The 25,575-nt window shown below is 41.2% G+C and overlaps 1 protein-coding gene across 3 annotated transcripts in view; it reads left to right on the forward strand.

The window, feature by feature from the left end:
* DSE (dermatan sulfate epimerase) overlaps window positions 1–21,487 on the forward strand; it is a 229,839-nt gene extending 208,352 nt beyond the window's left edge. For all 3 annotated transcript variants that reach the window (XM_053710880.1, XM_053710881.1, XM_053710882.1), the window contains 2 exons: window positions 2,170–2,377; window positions 19,299–21,487. In XM_053710880.1, the coding sequence (XP_053566855.1) occupies window positions 2,170–2,377; window positions 19,299–21,051 (1,961 nt within the window). In that variant the 3' untranslated portion in view covers window positions 21,052–21,487. The remainder of the gene's footprint in view (window positions 1–2,169; window positions 2,378–19,298) is intronic.
* Window positions 21,488–25,575: the final 4,088 nt, after the last annotated feature.

Below are 25,575 nucleotides of genomic sequence, written 5' to 3' on the forward strand. Positions count from 1 at the left end.
GTTAGCTGCCAAATGCGTAAGAAAACAGCTGCTCTCAGGCTTATTTCAAAGCAAAATGTATTCTTGTGAAAGTGCAACACACTAAGATCTGTGAAAATCTCTGGAATAAATCAGACTCAGAAAAGAGTGCACACGTCTAATATTTGCAATTCACTAACTATTATGTTGCACACATTTTAGGTAATGTCCTGACCAAAGGAGCATACCGTTCTGTTAAACATATAAGTGCTATTCAAACATTCTATAAAAATATATATATATATATATATTTATTATTATTATTATTATTATTATTATTATTATTTTTTTTTTTCTTGCATGGTTGATAAAGGACACTTCCCGCTGATCTATTGTTGTATAGTGACATGCCCCAGAAGCATAATATTTTTTCCTTAGTATCTTTAAATTAAAAACAAAAATCTTTACAACATTTTAAAATGCCCTCTTTGTATGTGCAACAAATAAATCAAATATTTGAATGTACTTTTAAATGAGATCATTTTTTCTTTCGAAAATGTAACACTAATTACCATTGTAATAACGTCATGATAGTACTGATCTCATAAATGTGTAAGTTTTTTTTTATGGATACATTTCTGCATGTATTCTCCATTTATCAACTGGAGGGCAGATGAGGTTCGCTGTCATGAACCTTGTCCGCCCCAGACTCGCATCAAGCGGGCAATATCTGCTGCCCACATTTAACATTGCATAAGCCTCTGCTTGTGTAATGCCGCCTGCTGGCACATGAGTGGGGGCTGTCAATCATCCTGATCAGAATTATTGAAATCCACCACAGTTTAGGTTAAGTAGCAGCTTTATTAAGACTGCTGCTGCATAAATAGTGTTTCAGGCTCACTCATGCAAGCCTGAAACTCTTTTTAAACAACTTTCTAATTTACTTCTATAACATGGTTTCTTTGTTCTCTTGGTATCTTTGGTTGAAAAGCAGGGGCAGAAGCTCCATTTGGAGCTCTCTATGGCAGCAGCTTTGCAAGAATGTTATCCATTTGAAAGAGCACTAGATGGCAGCAATATTTCCTGCCATGTAATTGCTCCAGACACCTACCCAAGTATCTCTTCAACAAAGAATATCATGGGAACGACGAAAATGTTATAATATAAGTAAATTGGAAACTTTTTTTTAAAAACAATTGTATGCTCTGAATCACAAAAACATTTATTTGGGTTTCATATCCCTTTCATTTTGTCGGTCTATTATGTGAAATACATTACTGAAGAGAGCAGTATAACAGTATTGTGTTTCATATAGATTTGTACCAAACTTAGTTTTAATCTATTGCTTTTGGTTTATAGTGATGACTTCACATTCTAATAGTCCTGGTTGTTGGCATTAGATAAAGATAAAATAGTATAATATGCACAAAAGGTGTCTAGGTCAGAATGGAGCGTGTTTGGTTAATATTTACACCCACTGAACTAAGTTTCAGGCTTACCTAAAGTGGTCTGGTCATAACAATGCACATTGCTTAAAGGGATAAGAAACAAAGCATTTTTATTTCATGATTCATATAGAGCATACTATTTTAAACAACTTTCTAATTTACTTCTATTCAATTTTATTTGTTCTTTTGGTAACTTTTGTTGAAAAGCCGGGACGTATGCTTAGGACCTGGCCTATTTCCGGAGCACTATATGGCAGCAGTTTTGCAAGAATGTTATCCGTTTGCACTAGACGGCAGCACTATTTCCAGCCATGTTGTGCTACAGATGCCTACCTAGGTATGTCTTCAACACAGAATATCATGGAAATGAAGCAAATTTGACAATAGAAGTAAATAGGAAACGTTTTAAAAATAGTATGCTCTGTCTGAATCGCAAAAGAAAAAAAATTGGGTTTCATATTCCTTTTAAAAACATCTGTTACTTATAACATTTTGCACATATTAAAGGAATATCAGGGAATGTTATAGTTAAGAATTTTTTTAACCATTCTCATTTTGCTTTTTTGGACATAAACACTGTTGTCAATATGAATTGGTTATAATGTGTATATTACTTGGTAAACATTTTATTTGTATATATTTCTTAATATTACATTTTGTATAGAAAGGGCTTTGATAATAATTTATTATCACCATTTATTTGTATAGTGCTGCCAATTCTGTAGCGCTGGTTTATATTCTGTTCTCTCTTTTGTGTGTTTAGGGTTTCAAAGAACTGTTGCAATAGCAGACTCAAATTACAACTGGTTCTATGGACCCGAGAGCCAGTTAGTGTTTTTGGACAAATTTGTATTAAGGAATGGAAGTGGTAACTGGTTGGCAGAGCAGATCCAGGCAAACCGGGTGCAAGAAGGACCTGGGACTCCAGCCAAAGGACAACGATGGTGCACGCTGCATACAGAGTTTCTTTGGTACGCAGATACTTTAGTCACAGAATGTTTCTTTACTAGGGATTCCAAGAACTTTATAAACTGTTAGACACACGTAAGCTCTATATATATATATATATATATATATATATATATATATATATATATATATATATATATATATATATATATATATATATATATATATATATATATATATATCCGCATATCTGTTATTTTTTCACCTCTTTATCTTCGTATCCTTTGTTTAAACATAGCTCCTTTTCATGAGAGCTTACTGAGGTAGGCATTGAAGCAAAAACTATTTGTATAACATTGTTGCAAACCCTACAGTCATATACTACTCAAGACAATGCAGGCTTTTGAGATTACCTCTGTATGCTCTCATGGAAAGGTGCTAAGTTTCAAAAGGAGACTAATAGAGATAAATATGATGATAGAAATTAATCAGAAAGTATTTTATTTCACATGGTAGTAAGAGTCCTTGAGTCCTCACATATGGGATATATTTCCTGTCCACCAGGAAGGCAAATTACCTCTATATTGCTGAGCTTTGCTCCGCTCCATCTCCCAGCATTCCCCTGACACTTTGTTATACACCTGGCAAATCAGAATAGGTAGGCTAGAAAAGAGGAAGGAACCAAAGCAGTGCAAATTACGTTCACAACAGGACCTGCTGCCTCTGCTGAGGGGCCTTTAGTAGGAAAGTACTGCAGGCCGTTGTGTCTGATCTCATCCCTGTCTTATCTTTTAAGTCCCACCCTATTCTGGCGATCTTGTGGATTTACTACTTGGTTACTCGATCCTACATGTGATGATTCACTTGACTGTCACTGTCATATTAAAGAAAAACTCATTTATGCTCACCTGATAAATTGTAATTCTTTTATGATGCTGAGAATCTGCTTCCCTGTCAGTTTATTATTACCATAAGTTGGTGGCAGGTTCTGTTGCGCACTTCATTTGCACAGCTTTGGTTCTTTTCTAGCTTTCACGTTCTGCTTTGCCATATGTATAAAGAAGTGTCGGGAGATGATGTGGAGCAGAGCTTTGCAGTGTATGGATATTCTGCCCCCTCCTGGTAGACTGATGCAGAGCGTGTGCTGCAGTATTTGTGGAGACCTTTTTATCTGTGACTGATATGTAGTAATACTAGTATTTTCAGCATCATATTATATATTAAACGTTTTATTGTTGACGCTGCACCACACTTTTTAATGTGTCCTGAACAAATCTGACGAAGAAAGCACACCAAGAAAGTCACACAGCATACTAGCTACTGCTAGGAGTAATCACATATGTTTGAAAGTGCTTGTTTCAATTATTATTATTATTCTTTATTTATAAAGAGCCAACAGATTCTGCAGTGCTGCCCATGGGTACAAGGATAACAGTACAATGGAGAAACAATACGATAAAAGACAAAATTTTACAGACAAATTGAGGGCGCTATTCCAGTGAGAACTTACAATCTAGAGGGGTAGGAGGATGGGAAACAGGACGTAGGGACTGCAAAGGTGAGAATGATATTAGTGAGGAGATAGAGGATAACTGTTAGGTAAGTGAAGTTCATTTGTTAATGAGTTGGGTGATAAGCTTCTCTGAACACTAAGGTCTTTAGGGAACTTTTAAAGGAGGAGAGGTTAGGGGAAAGTCTGACAGCTCGAGGAAGTGCGTTCCAGAGGGTTGGTGCCGCACGAGAGAAGTCCTGTAGTCTAGCATGAGAGGAGGCGATGGTAGAAGATGCAAGAAGCAGGTCATTGTTGGATCTTAGGGGGGGGCTGGAGTATATTTGTTGATGAGTGAGGACAGGTAGCGTGGGGCAGCATTGGTGAGGGCTTTGTAGGTCAGGGTGAAAATGTTGAATTTAAATCTGTTGTGAATGGGGAGCCAGTGAAGGGACTCACAGAGAGGTGCAGCAGAAACAGAGCATCGAGAGAGGTGGATTAGCCTGGCAGATGCATTTAGGATGGATTGGAGGGGAGAGAGGGAGGCTAGTAAGTTAGTAAGTTATTACAGTAGTCAAGTCGGGAAATTACCAGGGAGTGGATAAGCTGTTTAGTAGTTTCAGCACTCGGAAACGGATGAATTTTGGAGATATTGCGTAGGTGGTTGCGGCAGGATGAAGAGAGCAATTTGATGTGGGGAATGAAGGACAGATTTGAGTCAAGCGTGACTCCGAGGCATCAGACTTGGGGTGATGGGGAGATAGTGGTCCCGCCAACAGTGATAGAAAAATTAGAGACTGGAGTAGAGTTAGAGGGGGGAATTAGAAGTAGTTCGGTCTTGGACAGTGTCAAAGGCAGCAGAGAGGTGAAGTAAGATGAGTATAGAGTAGTAGCCTTTGTTTTTAGCAGAAAGGAGATCGTTAGTAACCTTGGTGAGGGCAGTCTCAGTTAAGTGTTGGGGACGGAAGCCAATCTTGCAGGGGGTCGAGCAATGAGTTGGAGGACCGGAATTGGGTTAGGCGACCGAAAACAAGTTTTTCAAGGAATTTTGAAGCTAGCGGGAGCAGGGATATGGGGCGGTAGTTTGCAGGGGTTTTAGGGTCAAGGGAGGGTTTTTTGAGGATGGGGAGAACCTTTGCATGTTTGAAGGAGGCAAGGAATGAGCCAGTAGAAAGGGATAGGTTGAATATGTTAGTAAGAGCCGGAGTGAGGGTGGGAGACAGAGGAGGAATTAGATGTGAAGGAATAGGGTCAAGTGGGCAGGTAGTGAGGTATGAGGAAGACAAAAGGGAAGCCACTTCACTCTGTGGTTGGAAGGAGGGGGTAATTGGGAGCAAAGTTGGGAGATTGCAGGTTTGTGTTGGGATGTTTCTTCGGATGGCAAGTGTTTCATTGAAAAAATAGTCAGCAAGGTCTTGAGCACTGAATGCAGATGAGGGGGGGGGGGGGTGCAGGTGGGTAGAGGAAAGAGTTGAAAATTGAGAAGTCTTTTAGGGTTTGAAGAGTGAGTGGATATAAGAGAAGTAGGTTTGCTTAGCTAAGCGAAGGGCAGATGTGTAAGAGTAAAGAATGAACTTATAGTGCATGAAATCAGGTTCAGAGCGGGATTTCCTCCAGGCACGTTCAGCAGTGTGTGAGCATTTTTGTAGGTGGCGTGTTTGTTGGGAGTGCCACGGCTGGAGCTGACGACGTGGGGCTTTGCGAAATTGGGGCGGAGCGAGAGTGTCAAGTGCAGTGGAGAGAGTATTGTTATAGTGGGTTATAGCAAGGTCAGGATATCATGGAAGTGTGGGGGAGGCGTATTTGAATAAGATTGTAGAGTTGGGGAGGGTCCACAGTGTGCAGATTTCTACTGGTGCGGGGGCGAGAGGGTGAAGTTGGTTTGCATCTATATTAGGATTAAAGGTGAGCAGATGGTGGTCTGAGATGGGGAAATGGGTGACTGGCAACATCAGAGAGAGAGAGCAGAGATGAGAGAATACCAGATCAATCGAGTGTTCATCGCGGTGGGTAGGGAATAGGGTGGATTGTGAGAGGCCGAAGGAGTTAGTGAGTGAGAGAAGTTTAGAGGCAGCAGGGGCAGATGAATTGTCAATTTGGATGTTGAAGTCCCCCAGAATTAGGGTAGGTGTATTTGTAGAGAGAAAGTGAGGAAGCCAGGCAGCAAAATTGTCAAGGAATTGGGAGGTTGGTCCAGGGGGGCAATAGATAACTGCCACTTAGAGAGAGGGGGGGGGGGTAGAACAGGCGAATGCAGTGGACTTCAAAGGAAGAAAAGGCGAGAGATGGAAATGGAGATTGGTACTGATAGGAGCAGTAGGGGGAGAGTAAGATGCCAACGCCGCCACCATGTCTCTCACAAAGAGAACGAGCATTCCAGAGGGCACAAGAAAAGAGAAGGGGATAGGTGTGCTTTCTTCCCTGGAGCCTCTCTCCCCTCCCTCCCTGGAGCTTGCTATTTTCAATGGTGTCTGGAGCCATGCATTTCATCACATTTGTTTAGGACACATTAAATAGTGTGGTGCACCTTGAACAATAACACTTTTAATATATAATACGATTGTGATGGCTAAGCCTATCCGCCCAGCCGTGACAATGTAGAGTATGGACATTAAGGAGTTAATAGCTTCTGGTTCCCTTACACCTTTACCTCTACAAAGGACCTAAATGGACTCCAAATTAACCCCAAATCCTGCGTACACTACCCCAGATTAACAATGCTTCCACCATCAAGAGTTCTGAATAATGGTGTCTTGGAAACCCAATAACTCACACGACTAACAATTCGGTAACATGACTTGTCTCAACAGAGTGTGAATTCAGATATTAGAGCCCAAAGACAGAATTAGATTATTTATATGTTTAACAAAAGACAAATACAGGTTACACAGTGCCAAATTATAAAAACAGAAGACATACAAAAGAACAAGAATAAATGCAAAGATACAGTTCTTTAAAATAAAATTGGGACATAAATTAAGCACAATACCTAGACTTTGCACATATTGCCAAGTTTCCAATAGGTGTGAGAACCCCCTTAATGTTTCCTCATTCTGTCCCAGGCAAGTTCTGAATATTTTTTCTCTAACATTCAATTATATCTGAGTCTCCCTTTTGTCTTGTCAAAACCACAGCACTTGGGTTAATTTTCAATCATTAACCAGGAGGGGGTCTTTAGATCAATGCATTCCTTAGCAAACAGATGTTACAAAAAGTAAGAACAGTTCAGATTAACCCTGGCAATGCTGAGACACCATACCACCTCTGCTAAGTGGCTATTCCCAGTATTAACTACTACTCATGAGCGTATAATGACAGCAATGTTTAAAATACTTGTATTACTATATCATTCACAGATAAAAATGTCTCCACAAACACTGCAGCATACGTTCTGCATCACAGTGAGCGAACGCTACATATGTTTTCTTTCTAATGACACGGTGAGTCCACGGATCATCATCAATTACTGTTGGGAATATCACTCCTGGCCAGCAGAAGGAGGCAAAGAGCACCACAGCAAAGCTTTTAAGTATCACTTCCCTTCTCACAACCCCCAGTCATTCTCTTTGCCTCTAGTACAAGGAAAAGGTGAAGTAATGAGGTGTCCCGATTAAGATTTTTCTATCAAGATTTTTTTATTTTGAAGTCTGGGCAAGATTGCTCTGGCCTTCCATCACAATTTGGGTCTAGCTGTACTCCACGTTAGTCTCTTCAGCAGGGCTGTGGTGGCTTTAAAGCAGTTAGGAACTTGTAAAGTTGGCTTTGCTGTGTTTTCCTAACATATTGCTGCCCTGGTATAGAAAGCCGGAGTAAGCTTACTCTTGTCTTTCTTTTTACACAGGTCTCTGTGAGGAGCGGTATCCTCTCATACTTTGTGAGTCATCTGACTGCCGGACGGCTAGAATGCAGGTAAGTGCCTTTTATCTTCTATAAGTTGGGAGATTGTGCACTTTATATATTCTGCAACTCTGATTGGGACATATACCCTAGTTGGGTATCCTTAGGAAGCATGCAGGCACTTACAGTGACTTTGAGAGACAGTCTGTTTCTCCTTCAGGGACTGAAGGGGTTAATCAGTATGTAGGGTTGTTTCCCCCCCCCCCCCCCCAAATTCTTTATTTTTATGTAAAAATGAATGACATGTATGCTTATGACATTGCCTAGTCAGGGGGAGGTTTTTTCTTAGCAGCACTGCATACTCGCAGTCTGTTTTGCGTCTCCCTCATGTATCTTCCATTTCCTAAGGGAGCGTGGTGGCTAGGTAGTCTGTCCGTTGAGAGGAGGAGTAAACTATGGTACTCTGTTTTTTCTCTCTGTGTATGTCGCTCTCCCTTGAATTTTAGGCATCTTGTTGTTTTCGCCTTTTATTTCTCCTCAGACAGGTAGCGGAAGCGCCATTTTTTTCTGCGCTCGGTTCCTGGTCATGTGACTCCGCCTCCTTACTCAGAGATCGGAGCAGTGAAGTTTTCTACCTGCATGTGCTACGCATCAGTAATACATATCGTCATAAAAAAAGTATTTAAGGTGCCCTTTTATCTAGGGGATTTAGTACCACTTTTATAGATCTGAGGAATCCTGCAGTTTTCAATTCTCATCTTAAAGGGACAGTATTTTAGTATATCAGTAGATTAGAACTTAAAGATTAGATTATAACTTGTTCTGGGCAATTTTGTTTAAGACCCTTAAAGTGGCAGTTTTGTGTTTTTTAGGAGAACCCTTAGTTCTTGTTATAAGCATAGTATAGATAGTATGCTTGTATATATGTTTATGCTTATTTCTCCAACATAGGTGTGTCCGGTCCACGGCGTCATCCTTACTTGTGGGATATTCTCCTCCCCAACAGGAAATGGCAAAGAGCCCAGCAAAGCTGGTCACATGATCCCTCCTAGGCTCCGCCTACCCCAGTCATTCTCTTTGCCGTTGCACAGGCAACATCTCCACGGAGATGGCTAAGAGTTTTTTGGTGTTTAAATGTAGTTTTATTCTTCAATCAAGTGTTTGTTATTTTAAAATAGTGCTGGTATGTACTATTTACTCTGAAACAGAAAAGAGAAGAAGATTTCTGTTTGTGAGAGGAAGATGATTTTAGCAGACGTTACTAAAATCGATTGCTGTTTCCACACAGGACTGTTGAGATGAAGTAACTTCAGTTGGGGGAAGCAGTTGGCAGACTTTTCTGCCTGAGGTATGATGGCCACATTTCTAACACGACTTGGTAATGCTGGAAGGCTGTCATTTTCCCTATGGGGACCGGTAAGCCATTTTCTTAGATTAAGTAAAAGAATAAAGGCTTTATAAAGGCTTAAAAAACTGGTAGACATTTTTCTGGGCTAAAACGATTACTTGCTAAGCATATTAGACAGATTATAGCGCTTTATAGTTATTATAATCTTGGGGATTGTTGTTAAAAAACGGCAGGCACTGTATGGACACCTTTTTCAGATGGGGGCCTTCTCTAGTCATAGGCAGAGCCTCATTTTCGCGCCACTAATGCGCAGTTGTTTTTGGAAGGCAAGGCATGCAGATGCATGTGTGAGGAGCTAGGATCCACTGAAAAAGCTTATAGAAGGCGTCATTTGGTATCGTATTCCCCTCTGGGCTTGGTTGGGTCTCAGCAAAGCAGATTCCTGGGACTGTATAGGGGTTAAATGTAAAAACGGCTCCGGTTCCGTTATTTTAAGGGTTAAAGCTTCCAAATTTGGTGTGCAATACGTTTAAGGCTTTAAGACACTGTGGTGAAATTTTGGTGAATTTTGAACAATTGCTTCATACTTTTTCGCATTTTCAGTAATAAAGTGTGTTCTGTTTAAAATTTAAAGTGACAGTAACGGTTTCATTTTAAAACGTTTTTTGTGCTTTGTTGACAAGTTTAAGCCTGTTTAACATGTCTGAACCATCAGATAAACGATGTTCTATATGTATGAATGCCAATGTGTCTCCCCATTTAAATATATGTGATAATTGTGACATGGTGTCCAAACAAAGTAGGGACAATGATGCCACAGAGTCTTCAGATGAGGGGAGTAAGCATGGTACTGCATCACCCCCTTCTGTGTCTACACCAGTTTTGCCCACACAAGAGGCCCCTAGTACATCTAGTGCGCCAATACTTATTACTATGCAACAATTAACGGCTGTTATGGATAATTCTATTAAAAATATTTTATCTAAAATGCCTACTTATCAAAGAAAGCGCGATTGCTCTGTTTTAAACACTGAAGAGCAAGAGGACGCTGATGATAACGCTTCTGACATACCCTCACACCAATCTGAAGGGGCCAGGAGGGAGGTTTTGTCTGAGGGAGAAATTTCAGATTCAGGGAAAATTTCTCAACAAGCTGAACCTGATGTTGTAACATTTAAATTTAAATTAGAACATCTCCGCGCACTGCTTAAGGAGGTATTATCTACTCTGGATGATTGTGACAATTTGGTCATTCCAGAGAAATTATGTAAGATGGACAAGTTCCTAGAGGTTCCGGTGCCCCCCAATGTTTTTCCTATACCCAAGCGGGTGGCGGACATAGTAAACAAGGAATGGGAAAGGCCCGGCATACCTTTTGTGCCTCCCCCTATATTTAAGAAATTATTTCCTATAGTCGACCCCAGAAAGGACTTATGGCAGACAGTCCCTAAGGTCGAGGGGGCGGTCTCTACTCTAAACAAACGCACTACTATTCCCATAGAAGATAGTTGTGCTTTTAAAGATCCTATGGATAAAAAATTAGAGGGTTTGCTTAAAAGAATGTTTGTTCAGCAAGGTTACCTTCTTCAACCAATTTCATGCATTGTTCCTGTCACTACGGCAGCGTGTTTCTGGTTCGAAGAACTAGAAAAGTCGCTCGATAAGGAATCTTCGTATGAGGAGATTATGGACAGAGTTCATGCACTCAAATTGGCTAACTCTTTTATTCTAGATGCCGCTTTGCAATTAGCGAGATTAGCGGCGAAAAATTCAGGGTTTGCTATCGTGGCGCGCAGAGCGCTCTGGCTAAAGTCTTGGTCAGCGGATGTGTCTTCCAAGACAAAATTGCTTAACATCCCTTTCAAGGGCAAAACACTGTTTGGTCCTGATTTGAAAGAGATTATTTCAGACATCACCGGAGGAAAGGGCCACGCCCTTCCTCAGGATAGGTCTTTTAAGGCTAGAAATAAGCCTAATTTTCGTCCCTTTCGCAGAAACGGACCAACCTCTGCTTCTACATCCTCTAAGCAAGAGGGTAATACTTCTCAACCCAAACCAGCCTGGAGACCGATGCAAGGCTGGAACAAGGGTAAGCAGGCCAAGAAGCCCGCCACTGCTACCAAAACAGCATGAAGGGATGGCCCCCGATCCGGGACCGGATCTGGTGGGGGGCAGACTTTCTCTCTTTGCTCAGGCCTGGGTAAGAGATGTTCAGGATCCTTGGGCACTAGAAATAGTTTCTTAAGGTTATCTCCTGGAATTCAAGGAACTACCCCCAAGGGGAAGGTTCCACAGGTCTCAATTATCTTCAAACCAAATAAAAAGACAGGCATTCTTACATTGTGTAGAAGACCTGTTAAGGATGGGAGTAATTCATCCAGTTCCAATAAGAGAACAAGGGATGGGATTTTACTCCAACCTGTTCATAGTTCCCAAAAAAGAGGGAATGTTCAGACCAATTCTAGATCTCAAGATCCTAAACAAATTTCTCAGGGTTCCATCATTCAAAATGGAAACCATTCGAACGATCCTTCCTACCATCCAGGAAGGTCAATTTATGACCACGGTGGATTTAAAGGATGCGTACCTCCATATTCCTATCCACAAGGAACATCATCAGTTCCTAAGATTCGCTTTTCTGGAAAAGCATTACCAGTTTGTGGCACTTCCTTTCGGATTAGCCACTGCTCCGAGAATTTTCACAAAGGTACTAGGGTCCCTTCTAGCGGTTCTAAGACCGAGGGACATTGCAGTAGTACCGTACTTGGACAACATCCTGATTCAAGCGTCGTCTCTGTCAAAAGCAAAGGCTCATACGGACATAGTCCTAGCCTTTCTCAGATCTCACGGATGGAAAGTAAACATAGAAAAGAGCTCTCTTTCCCCGTCGACAAGAGTTCCCTTCTTGGGAACAATAATAGACTCCTTAGAAATGAGAATTTTCCTGACAGAGGTCAGAAAATCAAAACTTCTAAGTTCTTGTCAGGTTCTTCATTCTGTTCTTCGTCCTTCCATAGCGCAGTGCATGGAAGTAATAGGATTGATGGTTGCAGCAATGGACATAGTTCCTTTTGCACAAATTCATCTAAGACCATTACAACTGTGCATGCTCAAACAGTGGAATGGGGATTATACAGACTTGTCTCAGACGATTCAAGTAGATCAAAGGACCAGAGATTCACTCCGTTGGTGGCTGAACCCGGACAATCTGTCACAGGGAATGAGCTTCCGCAGACCAGAGTGGGTCATTGTCACGACCGACGCCAGTCTGGTGGGCTGGGGCGCGGTCTGGGAACCCCTGAAGGCTCAGGGTCTATGGTCTCGGGAAGAATCTCTTCTCCCGATAAACATTCTGGAACTAAGAGCGATATTCAATGCTCTCAAAGCTTGGCCTCATCTAGCAAAGGCCAAATTCATAAGGTTTCAATCAGACAACATGACGACAGTTGCATATATCAACCATCAGGGGGGAACAAGAAGTTCCCTGGCGATGGAGGAAGTGACCAAGATAATTCAATGGGCGGAGGATCACTCCTGCCACTTGTCTGCAATCCACATCCCAGGGGTGGAAAATTGGGAAGCGGATTTTCTGAGTCGTCAGACATTCCATCCGGGGGAGTGGGAACTCCATCCGGAAATCTTTGCCCAAATAACTCAATTATGGGGCATTCCAGACATGGATCTGATGGCGTCTCGTCAGAACTTCAAGGTTCCTTGTTACGGGTCCAGATCCAGGGATCCCAAGGCGACTCTAGTAGATGCACTAGTAGCACCTTGGACCTTCAACCTAGCTTATGTTTTCCCACCGTTTCCTCTCATTCCCAGGCTGGTAGCCAGGATCAACCAGGAGAGTGCTTCGGTAATCTTGATAGCTCCTGCGTGGCCACGCAGGACTTGGTATGCAGACCTGGTGAATATGTCATCGGCTCCACCATGGAAGCTACCTTTGAGACAGGACCTTCTTGTTCAAGGTCCATTCGTGCATCCGAATCTGGTCTCTCTCCAACTGACTGCTTGGAGATTGAACGCTTGATTTTATCAAAGCGTGGGTTTTCAGATTCTGTAATAGATACTCTGATTCAGGCTAGAAAGCCTGTAACTAGAAAAATTTACCATAAGATATGGAAAAAATATATCTATTGGTGTGAATCTAAAGGATTCCCATGGAACAAGATTAAAATTCCTAGGATTTTATCCTTTCTACAAGAGGGTTTGGAGAAGGGATTATCTGCAAGTTCTCTGAAGGGACAGATTTCTGCGTTATCTGTTTTACTTCACAAAAGGCTGGCAGCTGTGCCAGACGTTCAAGCGTTTGTTCAGGCTCTGGTTAGAATCAAACCTGTTTACAGACCTTTGACTCCTCCCTGGAGTCTTAATCTGGTTCTTTCAGTTCTTCAAGGGGTTCCGTTTGAACCCTTACATTCCGTAGATATTAAGTTATTATCTTGGAAAGTTCTGTTTTTGGTTGCAATTTCTTCTGCTAGAAGAGTTTCTGAGTTATCTGCTCTGCAGTGTTCTCCGCCCTATCTGGTGTTCCATGCAGATAAGGTGGTTTTGCGTACTAAGCCTGGTTTTCTTCCGAAAGTTGTTTCCAACAAGAATATTAACCAGGAGATAGTTGTACCTTCTTTGTGCCCGAATCCAGTTTCAAAGAAGGAACGTTTGTTACACAATTTGGACGTAGTCCGTGCTCTAAAATTCTATTTAGAGGCCACTAAAGATTTCAGACAAACTTCTTCTTTGTTTGTTGTTTATTCTGGTAAAAGGAGAGGTCAAAAAGCAACTTCTACCTCTCTTTCTTTTTGGCTTAAAAGCATTATCCGTTTGGCATATGAGACTGCCGGACGGCAGCCTCCTGAAAGAATCACAGCTCACTCCACTAGGGCTGTGGCTTCCACATGGGCCTTCAAGAACGAGGCTTCTGTTGACCAGATATGTAAGGCAGCGACTTGGTCTTCACTGCACACTTTTGCCAAATTTTACAAATTTGATACTTTTGCTTCTTCGGAGGCTATTTTTGGGAGAAAGGTTTTGCAAGCCGTGGTGCCTTCCATTTAGGTGACCTGATTTGCTCCCTCCCTTCATCCGTGTCCTAAAGCTTTGGTATTGGTTCCCACAAGTAAGGATGACGCCGTGGACCGGACACACCAATGTTGGAGAAAACAGAATTTATGCTTACCTGATAAATTACTTTCTCCAACGGTGTGTCCGGTCCACGGCCCGCCCTGGTTTTTTTAATCAGGTCTGATGAATTATTTTCTCTAACTACAGTCACCACGGTATCGTATGGTTTCTCCTATGCATATTTCCTCCTGTACGTCGGTCGAATGACTGGGGTAGGCGGAGCCTAGGAGGGATCATGTGACCAGCTTTGCTGGGCTCTTTGCCATTTCCTGTTGGGGAGGAGAATATCCCACAAGTAAGGATGACGCCGTGGACCGGACACACCGTTGGAGAAAGTAATTTATCAGGTAAGCATAAATTCTGTTTTATACTATAAGCATAGTATACTGTACCATAGGCAGCTTCTTATATAGATTCTGCTTACTTTTTTTAAAGTGACAAGTCAAGTTTCTTATTGTTTTCTATTGGTTTGTTTTTTTGGTCGGAGTTTAATGTCTACTTCTACTGACACGTCTGCCTTAAACTACTTTTTAGAATTTAGGAACATTTTATAGGGAACTTCCTTTTAAATTTTTCTGAGCCCTATGTCTCTCAGGATGATACTGTCCAGGCAATGCCGCAGTTTCTCCTTATGGTCCCAAGCCTCTATGGCGTCACATGCAGTGCCCTGCGATTCCTCTCAGTCTCCTGGAGGAGTGTATTTGCATACAGAATTAAAGCTCTGATATCCTCTGCGGTATCTGCGGCTGGTCTGTTTCTCCCTGTTTTCAGGAAAAATGCAAGAGGACATTTATTGTTTCAGATAATAGGGTTTCTGCTCCACATGCTGCTACACAGGTTCACCTTCTTCTAAATTGAGGGGGATTGCCAGTAGTTTCTGAGGGCGAATTCTCAGATTTGGACAGTTTAATTCCTTCATCTGATACTGAAGTAGTCTCCTTCAGATGTATGCGTCAACACCTCTTGTAATGTTGTTATTGGAGGTTTTAGCTACTTGGACAATACCGACCCACCTGTCATTGTCAACCTTTGAAGTTTTGTAAACTATATCTGTTCTATTTCCTTCCCTGAGAAAGTGTTCTTGATGTGCTATGGGAATTTTCTCAGGAATAGGAGAAGTTGGGGATATAATTTCCCTGTCTTACGTCCTTTAAAGGAATCTCCTGTCGCTGTCTCCTTTATAATTCACAATGTCTTTAGTAGGACTTCCTACTTTAGCCATGAAAACTTTGATCCATGTTGAGTTAGCTAGCTCCTTTTTGGATCTATGGTTGGGATGCTGGAGTTTTTTTGTTTGTTTGAGAACAATGCCTTGTCTCTTAGACTGGCTGTACCAGCCCACTAATTTTTATGGCCGAAATCTTGGTGGGCAGGCAAGCCTACCTGTGGCTTTGGAGTACAGCTTAGACTTTATAGTTCTGCAGTTGCAGAGTTAATATTTTATGTTTCCTCTAATCCATGCTTCTGGCGTTTTTCCTTTTAGGATATTCGACCATAATTTTCCTCTGTCCTTGGAGGGCAAGATGAGAGACTTTCCCTGAATAGGTTCAGGACCTCCTCTCAGGGAGTGCCAATTCCAGTTCCAGTATCGGAACGGGTTCTAGATTTTTATCTAGTATCTTTTCTCCTTGGTCATGATGGCCTGTTCAGAACAAACTTAGAATTTATGGTTTCTTTGAACGGAATCCTCTCAAGTTTCTGAGAAGGACTTTGGGTCTAAGGATGTTTTTTGTGGACAATATATGGTTCAGGTATCTTCCGTCCTTGAACAATCTCTCTTCAGAGTTTTTGTCAATTTTCTTTCCCATGGATGGGTTTGAATCTGTGATAGAATTGCCTTATTTCATCTACAAGGGTGATGAATGGACCATTATTTCATTACTGCAGCAGGTCTATGTGGCCTAGTGGTTAGCTTGTCTATCTAGCAAGCTGAAGATCAGATCTTCGGAAGCTTAAGTTGGCCAGGTCTGGTCATTACATGGATGGGAGACCACCAGGGTTCGTCGGAGGATGAGGTTTCATAGTGGTCAAATAATTAAGGAGTTCCTTTTCCTCTCTCTGCAGTCCTATGTCCAGCCAATAGCAAGCTCTTTTGCTGCAGTGAGATTATTTTCCCTTGTTTGTTTCCATAATAGGAAGATCTCTTGGATCTATCTCAGAGAATGGATTTTGTTTCGTTAGACTATAGTCTCCTTCCTGTAGTATTTTTTTTTTTTTTTACGATTTTCTGTCTCAGGGCGTGTGCTTCTGGAGACATCCCTAGGTAAGGTGACCATGGGCATCATCCTGCTGTCTGATAAGCTGCCTGGGTTTAGTTAAGAGACTGCTCTTCCCTTTAACATCGGGGAGTGGAGAGCGAGATTTCAAGCCTCTGATGGCTGGACCTCAGTAGTTGTTGGTGTAGTTCCAGTCGGACAATATCATATCAATGGTTTATTTCAACCATTAGGAAGGAACTCAGTGTTCTTTTACCATGCTGGAGGTGTGGATTGTTCGTGGGCAGATGCTCTCACTGGCTGTCGTCCTCTTGTCAGGGGAGGACATTCAGGAATTGGAATTATGATCAGTCAGATGTTTCATCTCCGGTAGTGTTTTCCCATCCAGGGGTGTTCTCTAGGTAGACCATTTGATTGGGGAAGCTTTGGAATTGGCTCGTTTTGATTTCCAAACTTCCTATTTCGGTTCATGGTCAAGTGATCCGTTAACCGCCCTGTTAGATGCCCTGGTGTTTTCTTTTATTCTCCTTTCACGTATTATTGCTTGTAATCTACAGGAGAGAGCGGCAGGTTTTTATTAGCCCCTACACGGCATTGCAGGATTTGGTTTGCAGACCTACTGAAAATGCAGTCTCTCCTCTTTGGAGACTGCCTCTGAGGAAGGACTTTCTGATCCAGAATCCTTCCTTCATCTTAATTTTGTTGCTGAAGTTGTCCGCTTAGAGATTAGACATTTAGTTTTGTTTAAACACTGGTTGTTCTTTGTTGGTCATTTACATCATGACTCAGAAGAGATTGCCGTAGGTTATGGCATAAATATATAAATTTTGAGAATCCAAGAGTTCCTTTTGAGGTAGAGTCTGGATCCTAGAAATTTTATCCTTCTCCAAGATGGTCTGGAGAAGGGTTTGTTAGTCAATTTCCTTGAAGGGCTTGATTTTCTTCAAACCAGCTGTGGGTAACCTGATGGTCAGCTTTGTCTGTCTAGCAAGATGATAGCTGCAGTTTGAAGCCAGCTGCAGCTACTTGCACCTTGTCTTGTTTTTGCAAGCCTATCTTTAATTTTGCTAAGCGTCTGGAGGACGTGCCAGGTGTGCAATTTCTTTTCCGGCCCTGGTTAGTATCAGGTCTGTGTTAAGTCTGTTGTTCCACCTTGGAGTCTTAACTTTATTCTTAAGATTTTACAACAGGCTCTGTTTGAGCCTATGCATTCCATTCATTTTAAGTTATTTTCTGGGAATTCCTTCTGCTCGGAGAGTCTCTGAACTCTCAGTTCTGCTGTGTGATTCTCCTTATCTTGTATTCAGCAGATAAGTCAGTTCTCTGTACCAAGTTTTGTTTTCTTCCTAAGGTTGTTTCGGACAAGGATATTATCAGGAATTTGTTGTTCCTTCTCTCTGTCCTAATCCTTTTCATAAGGAATGTTTTTCTCAACTGGTAAGTTGTGCATGCTCTTAAGTTCTTTTTGAAAGCTTCGAAGGCCTTTTGTCAGTCTTCCGCTTTTTGTTTGTTTTTCCGGACAAGAACTGGCTGTGGCTCAACACACAAGTTAAGAGTAGTAAGCACAGAGCCATAGGTTCAGATCCCCGAACAGCCCGGTCGAGCAGAATGCTTTTCAGACCTTTTAAGTTAAATGTGAGGGTCAGTATAGGCTTTGCAACTTCTCCTTTTCTCTGGTTGAGAGGTATTATTCGTTTGGCCAATGAGATTGCTGGATATCAACCTCCTGAGAGAATCAAAGCTCATTCCATGAAAGCCGTTTCTTCTTCATTTCAAAAATGAAGCTTCTGTGGAACAGAATTGCACAGATGCAACTTGGTCATTTTTGCAGACTTTTTTCCAAATTCTATAAATTTGATTATTGAGGCTTCTTTTGGGAGAAAGGTTGTTCAAGCTGTGGTGCCTTCTTTTTAGGTTGCCTGTCTTGTCCCTCCCTTATCTGTGCCCTCTAGTTTGGGTATTGATTCCCAACAGTAATTGATGATGATCTGTGAACTCACTGTGTCATTAGAAGGAAAACAAAATCTATGCTTACCTGATAAATTTCTTTCTTTCTTGACACGGTGAGTCCACAGCCCGCCCTGTTTTTCAGACAGTTTTTTGTTATAAAAACCTCAGGCACCTCTGCACCTTGTGTTATTTCCTTTTCCTTCGGTCTAATGACTGGGGGTTGTGGGAAGGCTGTACTGAACAGCTTTGCCGTGGTGCTCTTTGCCTCCTCCTGCTGGCCAGGAGTGATATTCCTAACAGTAATTGATGATGATCCGTGGACTCACCGTGTCAAGAAAAGAGAGAAATTAATTTATCAGGTAAGCATAAATTTCGTTATTCCTCTAAGCAGCAAACATAATAGAACAATGTGCTGTGCATGTCACATGACTGCTGTGCCTGTGTGTAACATACGTTACAATATGGCAGCATATATAAGAGCATCAAGCAGAGGTACAACATTGTATTTGAAAACCCTCTTTCAACAATTTGGGGTAAGCTCACAAGATGGTATAGACATCCATGCTTACTTGATTTTGATTAATCAGAAGGCGCTAGATTTAAGGATTTTAGCAGGCAGGTGTTCCTTTAAAAGGACACCTGAAGGCAAAATTACATTTTCATGATTCAGATACAGCATGCATTTTTAAGAGACCTTAAAATTTACTTCCATTATCATATTTTTGCAAAGTCTTTTAATATGCACACTTTCTGAGATATAAATTCCCACTGAACTTGTGCATAATTTCACAGTGCAGAGTAAGTATTATGGCATTGTCTTTTTATTATGTACTTGCTGCTATTAAATACATTAGAATTACATAATTAGTAAGTGATTCAAGAATCAATGACAAAGTACTAGTAAAAAATATGCATGCGCCTTAAAATTTTATGTTGTAAGTTAGTTTTATAAATCAGACTCTTAAATGTGGCACTGTTTTCATCTTTATTTTTTCTTATTTCTATTTTATTAAAACCAGGTATGATGCAACTTTACAACCGGAACCACCACCTGATTTTGGCGTACCACGGCTACATTTTTTTGAGGATTGGGGAGTGGTGACATACGGAAGTTTTCTGCCAGCTGAAATAAACAGACCTTTTCTTTCCTTCAAGTCTGGAAAAATTGGAGGTCGTGCAATATTTGATATTGTTCACAAAAATAAATATAAAGAGTGGATCAAGGGGTGGAGGAATTTCAATGCCGGACACGAACATCCTGATCAGAATTCATTCACTTTTGCACCTAATGGTTTTCCTTTTATAACAGAAGCTTTATATGGACCAAAATATACTTTCTTAAACAATGTTTTAATGTTTTCACCTGCAGTATCTGATACTTGCTTTGCTCCGTGGCAAGGTCAGGTTACTGAAGACTGTACATCAAAGTGGTTGAAATATAGATATGGCGAAGCTGCAGACTCTCAAGGAAAGGTGGTAGCAGCTTTGGAGAAAACTGGGATTGTTTTTATTAGGGGGGAAGGAGTTGGTGCTTACAGTCCTGACTTGAAATTAAAAACTGTTCAAAGAAATTTAGTTTTACTCCATCCACAACTGCTGCTTCTTGTAGACCATATTCATTTAGAACATGGCAGCACTTTGGAAGCAACAACCAGCTATTTCCACAATGTGGATATGCCTTTTGAGGAGACATCTGTTGATGGTGTCCATGGGGCAATACTCAGACACAAAGATGGAATGTATAAAATGTTTTGGATGGATGACACTGGCTTGAGTGAGAAAGCAGTCATTTCATCAAGTGTATATCCCCATGGATACCCATACAATGGGACGAACTATGTAAATGTTACAACCCATCTCAGGAAACCAATCACTAGAGCCATTTATCTTTTTATTGGACCTTCTGTGGATGTTGAGAGTTTTAGTGTCCATGGAGACTACCAGCAGGTGGATGTGTACCTTGCAACTGCTGAACATGCATACGCAGTTTACCTTTTCACAGGAGATACCCCCAGCCAGTCAATTTATGCTAAGGTTGTTGCAGACAGACAGAAAATAGTCTTTGACAAGAGTTCATCCATCATGAGCTCTACACCAGTAGAAGTAAAAGATTATGTCACAATCGTGGAGCAAAATCTTCAGCATTTTAAGCCAGTTTTTCAACAAATGGAAAAGAAAATCCTGTCTAAAGTCCGAAATACAGACAGTTTTCGTAAGACAGCAGAGCGGCTGCTAAGATTTTCAGATAAACGAAATACAGAGGAAGCCATTGAAAAGATATTTGCCATTTCACAACAGCAGAGGCAGCAAGAAAAGACCAAAAAAATAAAAAAGGGCACAAAAAATTACAAGTTTATCAATGCTGTCCCAGACATTTTTGCACAAATAGAGGTAAACGAAAAGCAGACGCGACTGAAAGCAATGGCACGTGCTGAAAGTGAACTTCCAGCTGATGAAGATGAAGAAATGAAAGATCTTTTGGATTTTGTAGATGAACCATATGCCAAGAAGAAAAGCAGTTCATTCAGCAGACAAGACTCCCTGCATATGCTTACAACTCTTCATGGTGGCCCCAACTCAATATCTGCCTCTTACACCAGACTTTTTCTTATCTTAAACATAGCCATTTTTCTAGTTCTTCTAGCGTTGCAATTATCACGGTTTTTAAAGACTAAGAGTATGCATCGAAAAAAATGCCTCTATGCCATACTTTTAGTTGATTTTTGTATATTAATGTGGTTGTATTCATCCTGTTATAGATCACAGTGTTAGTCAAGCACTGACTCTTGTGTGGCTGCTAATCTATGCAATAACTATAAACAGACCAGCAACATTTCCAGTTATTACTTAATTTGTTAATGAAGCTGTTCTTATGATGCATTTTCAGAGATCCAAATAGTTTTTTTTTTTAATACATAATGTTATATATATATATATATATATTTTTTTTCTATAAAGGGAAAAACATAAGTGACTATGAATGTTAATCTGTGAACTTGATTGAAAAAGAAAAAAGTAATCTACAAAACTAAAAATAATTATCACTCATAAGTTCCTCCAGTAAATAAATATTGCAAATAAATCATTTTTAGCAACAAAAAAAGTAAGTTTTTACATTTTGTTGTACCACACACAATGTAAATTGTTTTTCTACAAAAAATAGAAGAAAATGTTGTGAAATAAATGTTGTGTACATGTATCATTCAAATATGTCTTGTATTATTGGTACTTTCTTTATTAGATCCTCTTGCCTTTTTTTATGGAAGGGACTTAAACAGTCAATCAACAGTCAACAGCCAAGACACAACAACAATGGCTGTTACTTTAAAAAATGCCTTTGAAAAGTAACTAGATTCTTATCTACACATAGGGCCTGATATTCAAAACCTCGCTGCTCAGACGAGATGATGTAAGAAGTCTCATCAGTACCGTAAGGCCCGTAAAACATTTTTTTAAACAAATATTATCTTGAGAAATGTTTGTTGCTATATAGAGTTCTTGATGTGAAGACTAAATTACAGTTAAAGAAAAAAATCCAAAAATTTTGAGTGATTTCTCTCCATGCTGGCAAGGTTTTGAAAATGAGGACCTTTGTGCTTTTTTCTTTCATATAGGTGACGAGAGTCCACAAGCTAGATACTGATGGGATATACATTCCTACCAGGAGGGGGCAAAGTTTCCCAAATGCCTATAAATACTCCTCCCACCTCACTCATACCTTAGTTTTACAAACGTTGCCTCCTTAGGAGGTGGTGAAGCATGATGTGCTTGATTTCTCCAACATAGGTGTGTCCGGTCCACGGCGTCATCCTTACTTGTGGGATATTCTCCTCCCCAACAGGAAATGGCAAAGAGCCCAGCAAAGCTGGTCACATGATCCCTCCTAGGCTCCGCCTTCCCCAGTCATTCTCTTTGCCGTTGTACAGGCAACATCTCCACGGAGATGGCTTAGAGTTTTTTAGTGTTTAACTGTAGTTTTTATTATTCAATCAAGAGTTTGTTATTTTAAAATAGTGCTGGTATGTACTATTTACTCTGAAACAGAAAAGAGATGAAGATTTCTGTTTGTAAGAGGAAAATGATTTTAGCAACCGTTACTAAAATCGATGGCTGTTCCACACAGGACTGTTGAGAGGAATTAACTTCAGTTGGGGGAACAGTGAGCAGACTTTTGCTGCTTGAGGTATGACACATTCTAACAAGACGATGTAATGCTGGAAGCTGTCATTTTCCCTATGGGATCCGGTAAGCCATTTTATTACAGACAGTAAATAAGGGCTTCACAAGGGCTTTTTAAGACTGTAGACATTTTCTGGGCTAAATCGATTTATATATAAACATATTTTATACTCCATAGCCTTGAGGAATTATTTTAATCTTGGGAATTTTGTAAAATAACCGGCAGGCACTGTATTGGACACCTTATTCTCTAGGGGCTTTCCCTAATCATAGGCAGAGTCTCATTTTCGCGCCTGTATTGCGCACTTGTTTTTGAGAAGCATGACATGCAGATGCATGTGTGAGGAGCTCTGATACATAGAAAAGACTTTCTGAAGGCGTCATTTGGTATCGTATTCCCCTTTGGGCTTGGTTGGGTCTCAGCAAAGCAGATACCAGGGACTGTAAAGGGGTTAAATATAAAAACGGCTCTGGTTCCGTTATTTTAAGGGTTAAAGCTTCCAAATTTGGTGTGCAATACTTTTAAGGCTTTAAGACACTGTGGTGAAATTTTGGTGAATTTTGAACAATTCCTTCATACTTTTTCGCAATTGCAGTAATAAAGTGTGTTCAGTTTAAAATTTAAAGTGACAGTAACGGTTTTATTTTAAAACGTTTTTTGTACTTTGTTATCAAGTTTATGCCTGTTTAACATGTCTGAACTGCCAGATAGACTGTGTTCTGAATGTGGGGATGCCAAGGTCCCTTCTCATTTAAATAGATGTGATTTATGTGACACAAAATTTAGAGAAAATGATGCCCAAGATGATTCCTCAAGTGAGGGGAGTAAGCATGGTACTGCATCATCCCCTCCTTCGTCTACACCAGTCTTGCCCACACAAGAGGCCCCTAGTACATCTAGCGCGCCAATACTCCTTACTATGCAACAATTAACGGCTGTAATGGATAATTCTATCAAAAACATTTTAGCCAAAATGCCCACTTATCAGCGAAAGCGCGACTGCTCTGTTTTAGAAAATACTGAAGAGCATGAGAACGCTGATGATATTGTTTCTGAAGGGCCCCTACACCAGTCTGAGGGGGCCAGGGAGGTTTTGTCTGAGGGAGAAATTTCAGATTCAGGGAAAATTTCTCAACAAGCTGAACCTGATGTGATTACATTTAAATTTAAGTTGGAACATCTCCGCGCTCTGCTTAAGGAGGTGTTATCCACTCTGGATGATTGTGAGAATTTGGTCATCCCAGAGAAACTATGTAAAATGGACAAGTTCCTAGAGGTCCCGGGGCCCCCGAAGCTTTTCCTATACCCAAGCGGGTGGCGGACATTGTAAATAAAGAATGGGAAAGGCCCGGTATACCTTTCGTCCCTCCCCCCATATTTAAAAAATTGTTTCCTATGGTCGACCCCAGAAAGGACTTATGGCAGACAGTCCCCAAGGTCGAGGGGGCGGTTTCTACTCTAAACAAACGCACCACTATACCCATAGAAGATAGTTGTGCTTTCAAAGATCCTATGGATAAAAAATTAGAAGGTTTGCTTAAAAAGATGTTTGTTCAGCAAGGTTACCTTCTACAACCAATTTCATGCATTGTCCCTGTCAATACAGCCGCGTGTTTCTGGTTCGATGAGCTAGAAAAGGCGATCACTAGTAATTCTCCTTCTTATGAGGAGATTATGGACAGAATCCGTGCTCTCAAATTGGCTAATTCTTTCACCCTAGACGCCACTTTGCAATTGGCTAGGTTAGCGGCGAAAAATTCTGGGTTTGCTATTGTGGCGCGCAGAGCGCTTTGGTTAAAATCTTGGTCAGCGGATGCGTCTTCCAAGAACAAATTGCTTAACATTCCTTTCAAGGGGAAAACGCTGTTTGGCCCTGACTTGAAAGAGATTATCTCTGATATCACTGGGGGCAAGGGCCACGCCCTTCCTCAGGATAGGTCTTTCAAGGCCAAAAATAAACCTAATTTTCGTCCCTTTCGTAGAAACGGACCAGCCCCAAGTGCTACGTCCTCTAAGCAAGAGGGTAATACTTCTCAAGCCAAGCCAGCCTGGAGACCAATGCAAGGCTGGAACAAGGGAAAGCAGGCCAAGAAACCTGCCACTGCTACCAAGACAGCATGAGATGTTGGCCCCCGATCCGGGACCGGATCTGGTGGGGGGCAGACTCTCTCTCTTTGCTCAGGCTTGGGCAAGAGATGTTCTGGATCCTTGGGCGCTAGAAATAGTCTCCCAAGGTTATCTTCTGGAATTCAAAGGGCTTCCCCCAAGGGGGAGGTTCCACAGGTCTCAGTTGTCTTCAGACCACATAAAAAAACAGGCATTCTTACATTGTGTAGAAGACCTGTTAAAAATGGGAGTGATTCATCCTGTTCCATTAGGAGAACAAGGGATGGGGTTCTACTCCAATCTGTTCGTAGTTCCCAAAAAAGAGGGAACGTTCAGACCAATCTTAGATCTCAAGATCCTAAACAAGTTTCTCAAGGTTCCATCGTTCAAAATGGAAACCATTCGAACAATTCTTCCTTCCATCCAGGAAGGTCAATTCATGACCACGGTGGATTTAAAGGATGCGTATCTACATATTCCTATCCACAAGGAACATCATCGGTTCCTAAGGTTCGCATTCCTGGACAAGCATTACCAGTTCGTGGCACTTCCGTTCGGATTAGCCACTGCTCCAAGGATTTTCACAAAGGTACTAGGGTCCCTTCTAGCGGTGCTAAGACCAAGGGGCATTGCAGTAGTACCTTACTTGGACGACATTCTGATTCAAGCGTCGTCCCTTCCTCTAGCAAAGGCTCACACGGACATTGTCCTGGCCTTTCTCAGATCTCACGGATGGAAAGTGAACGTAGAAAAGAGTTCTCTATCTCCGTCAACGAGGGTTCCCTTCTTGGGAACAATAATAGACTCCTTAGAAATGAGGATTTTTCTGACAGAGGCCAGAAAAACAAAACTTCTAAACTCTTGTCAAATACTTCATTCCGTTCCTCTTCCTTCCATAGCGCAGTGCATGGAAGTAATAGGTTTGATGGTAGCGGCAATGGACATAGTTCCTTTTGCGCGCATTCATCTAAGACCATTACAACTGTGCATGCTCAGTCAGTGGAATGGGG

Source organism: Bombina bombina, chromosome 4, assembly GCF_027579735.1.
Source record: "Bombina bombina isolate aBomBom1 chromosome 4, aBomBom1.pri, whole genome shotgun sequence".
Lineage (NCBI taxonomy): Eukaryota > Metazoa > Chordata > Amphibia > Anura > Bombinatoridae > Bombina > Bombina bombina.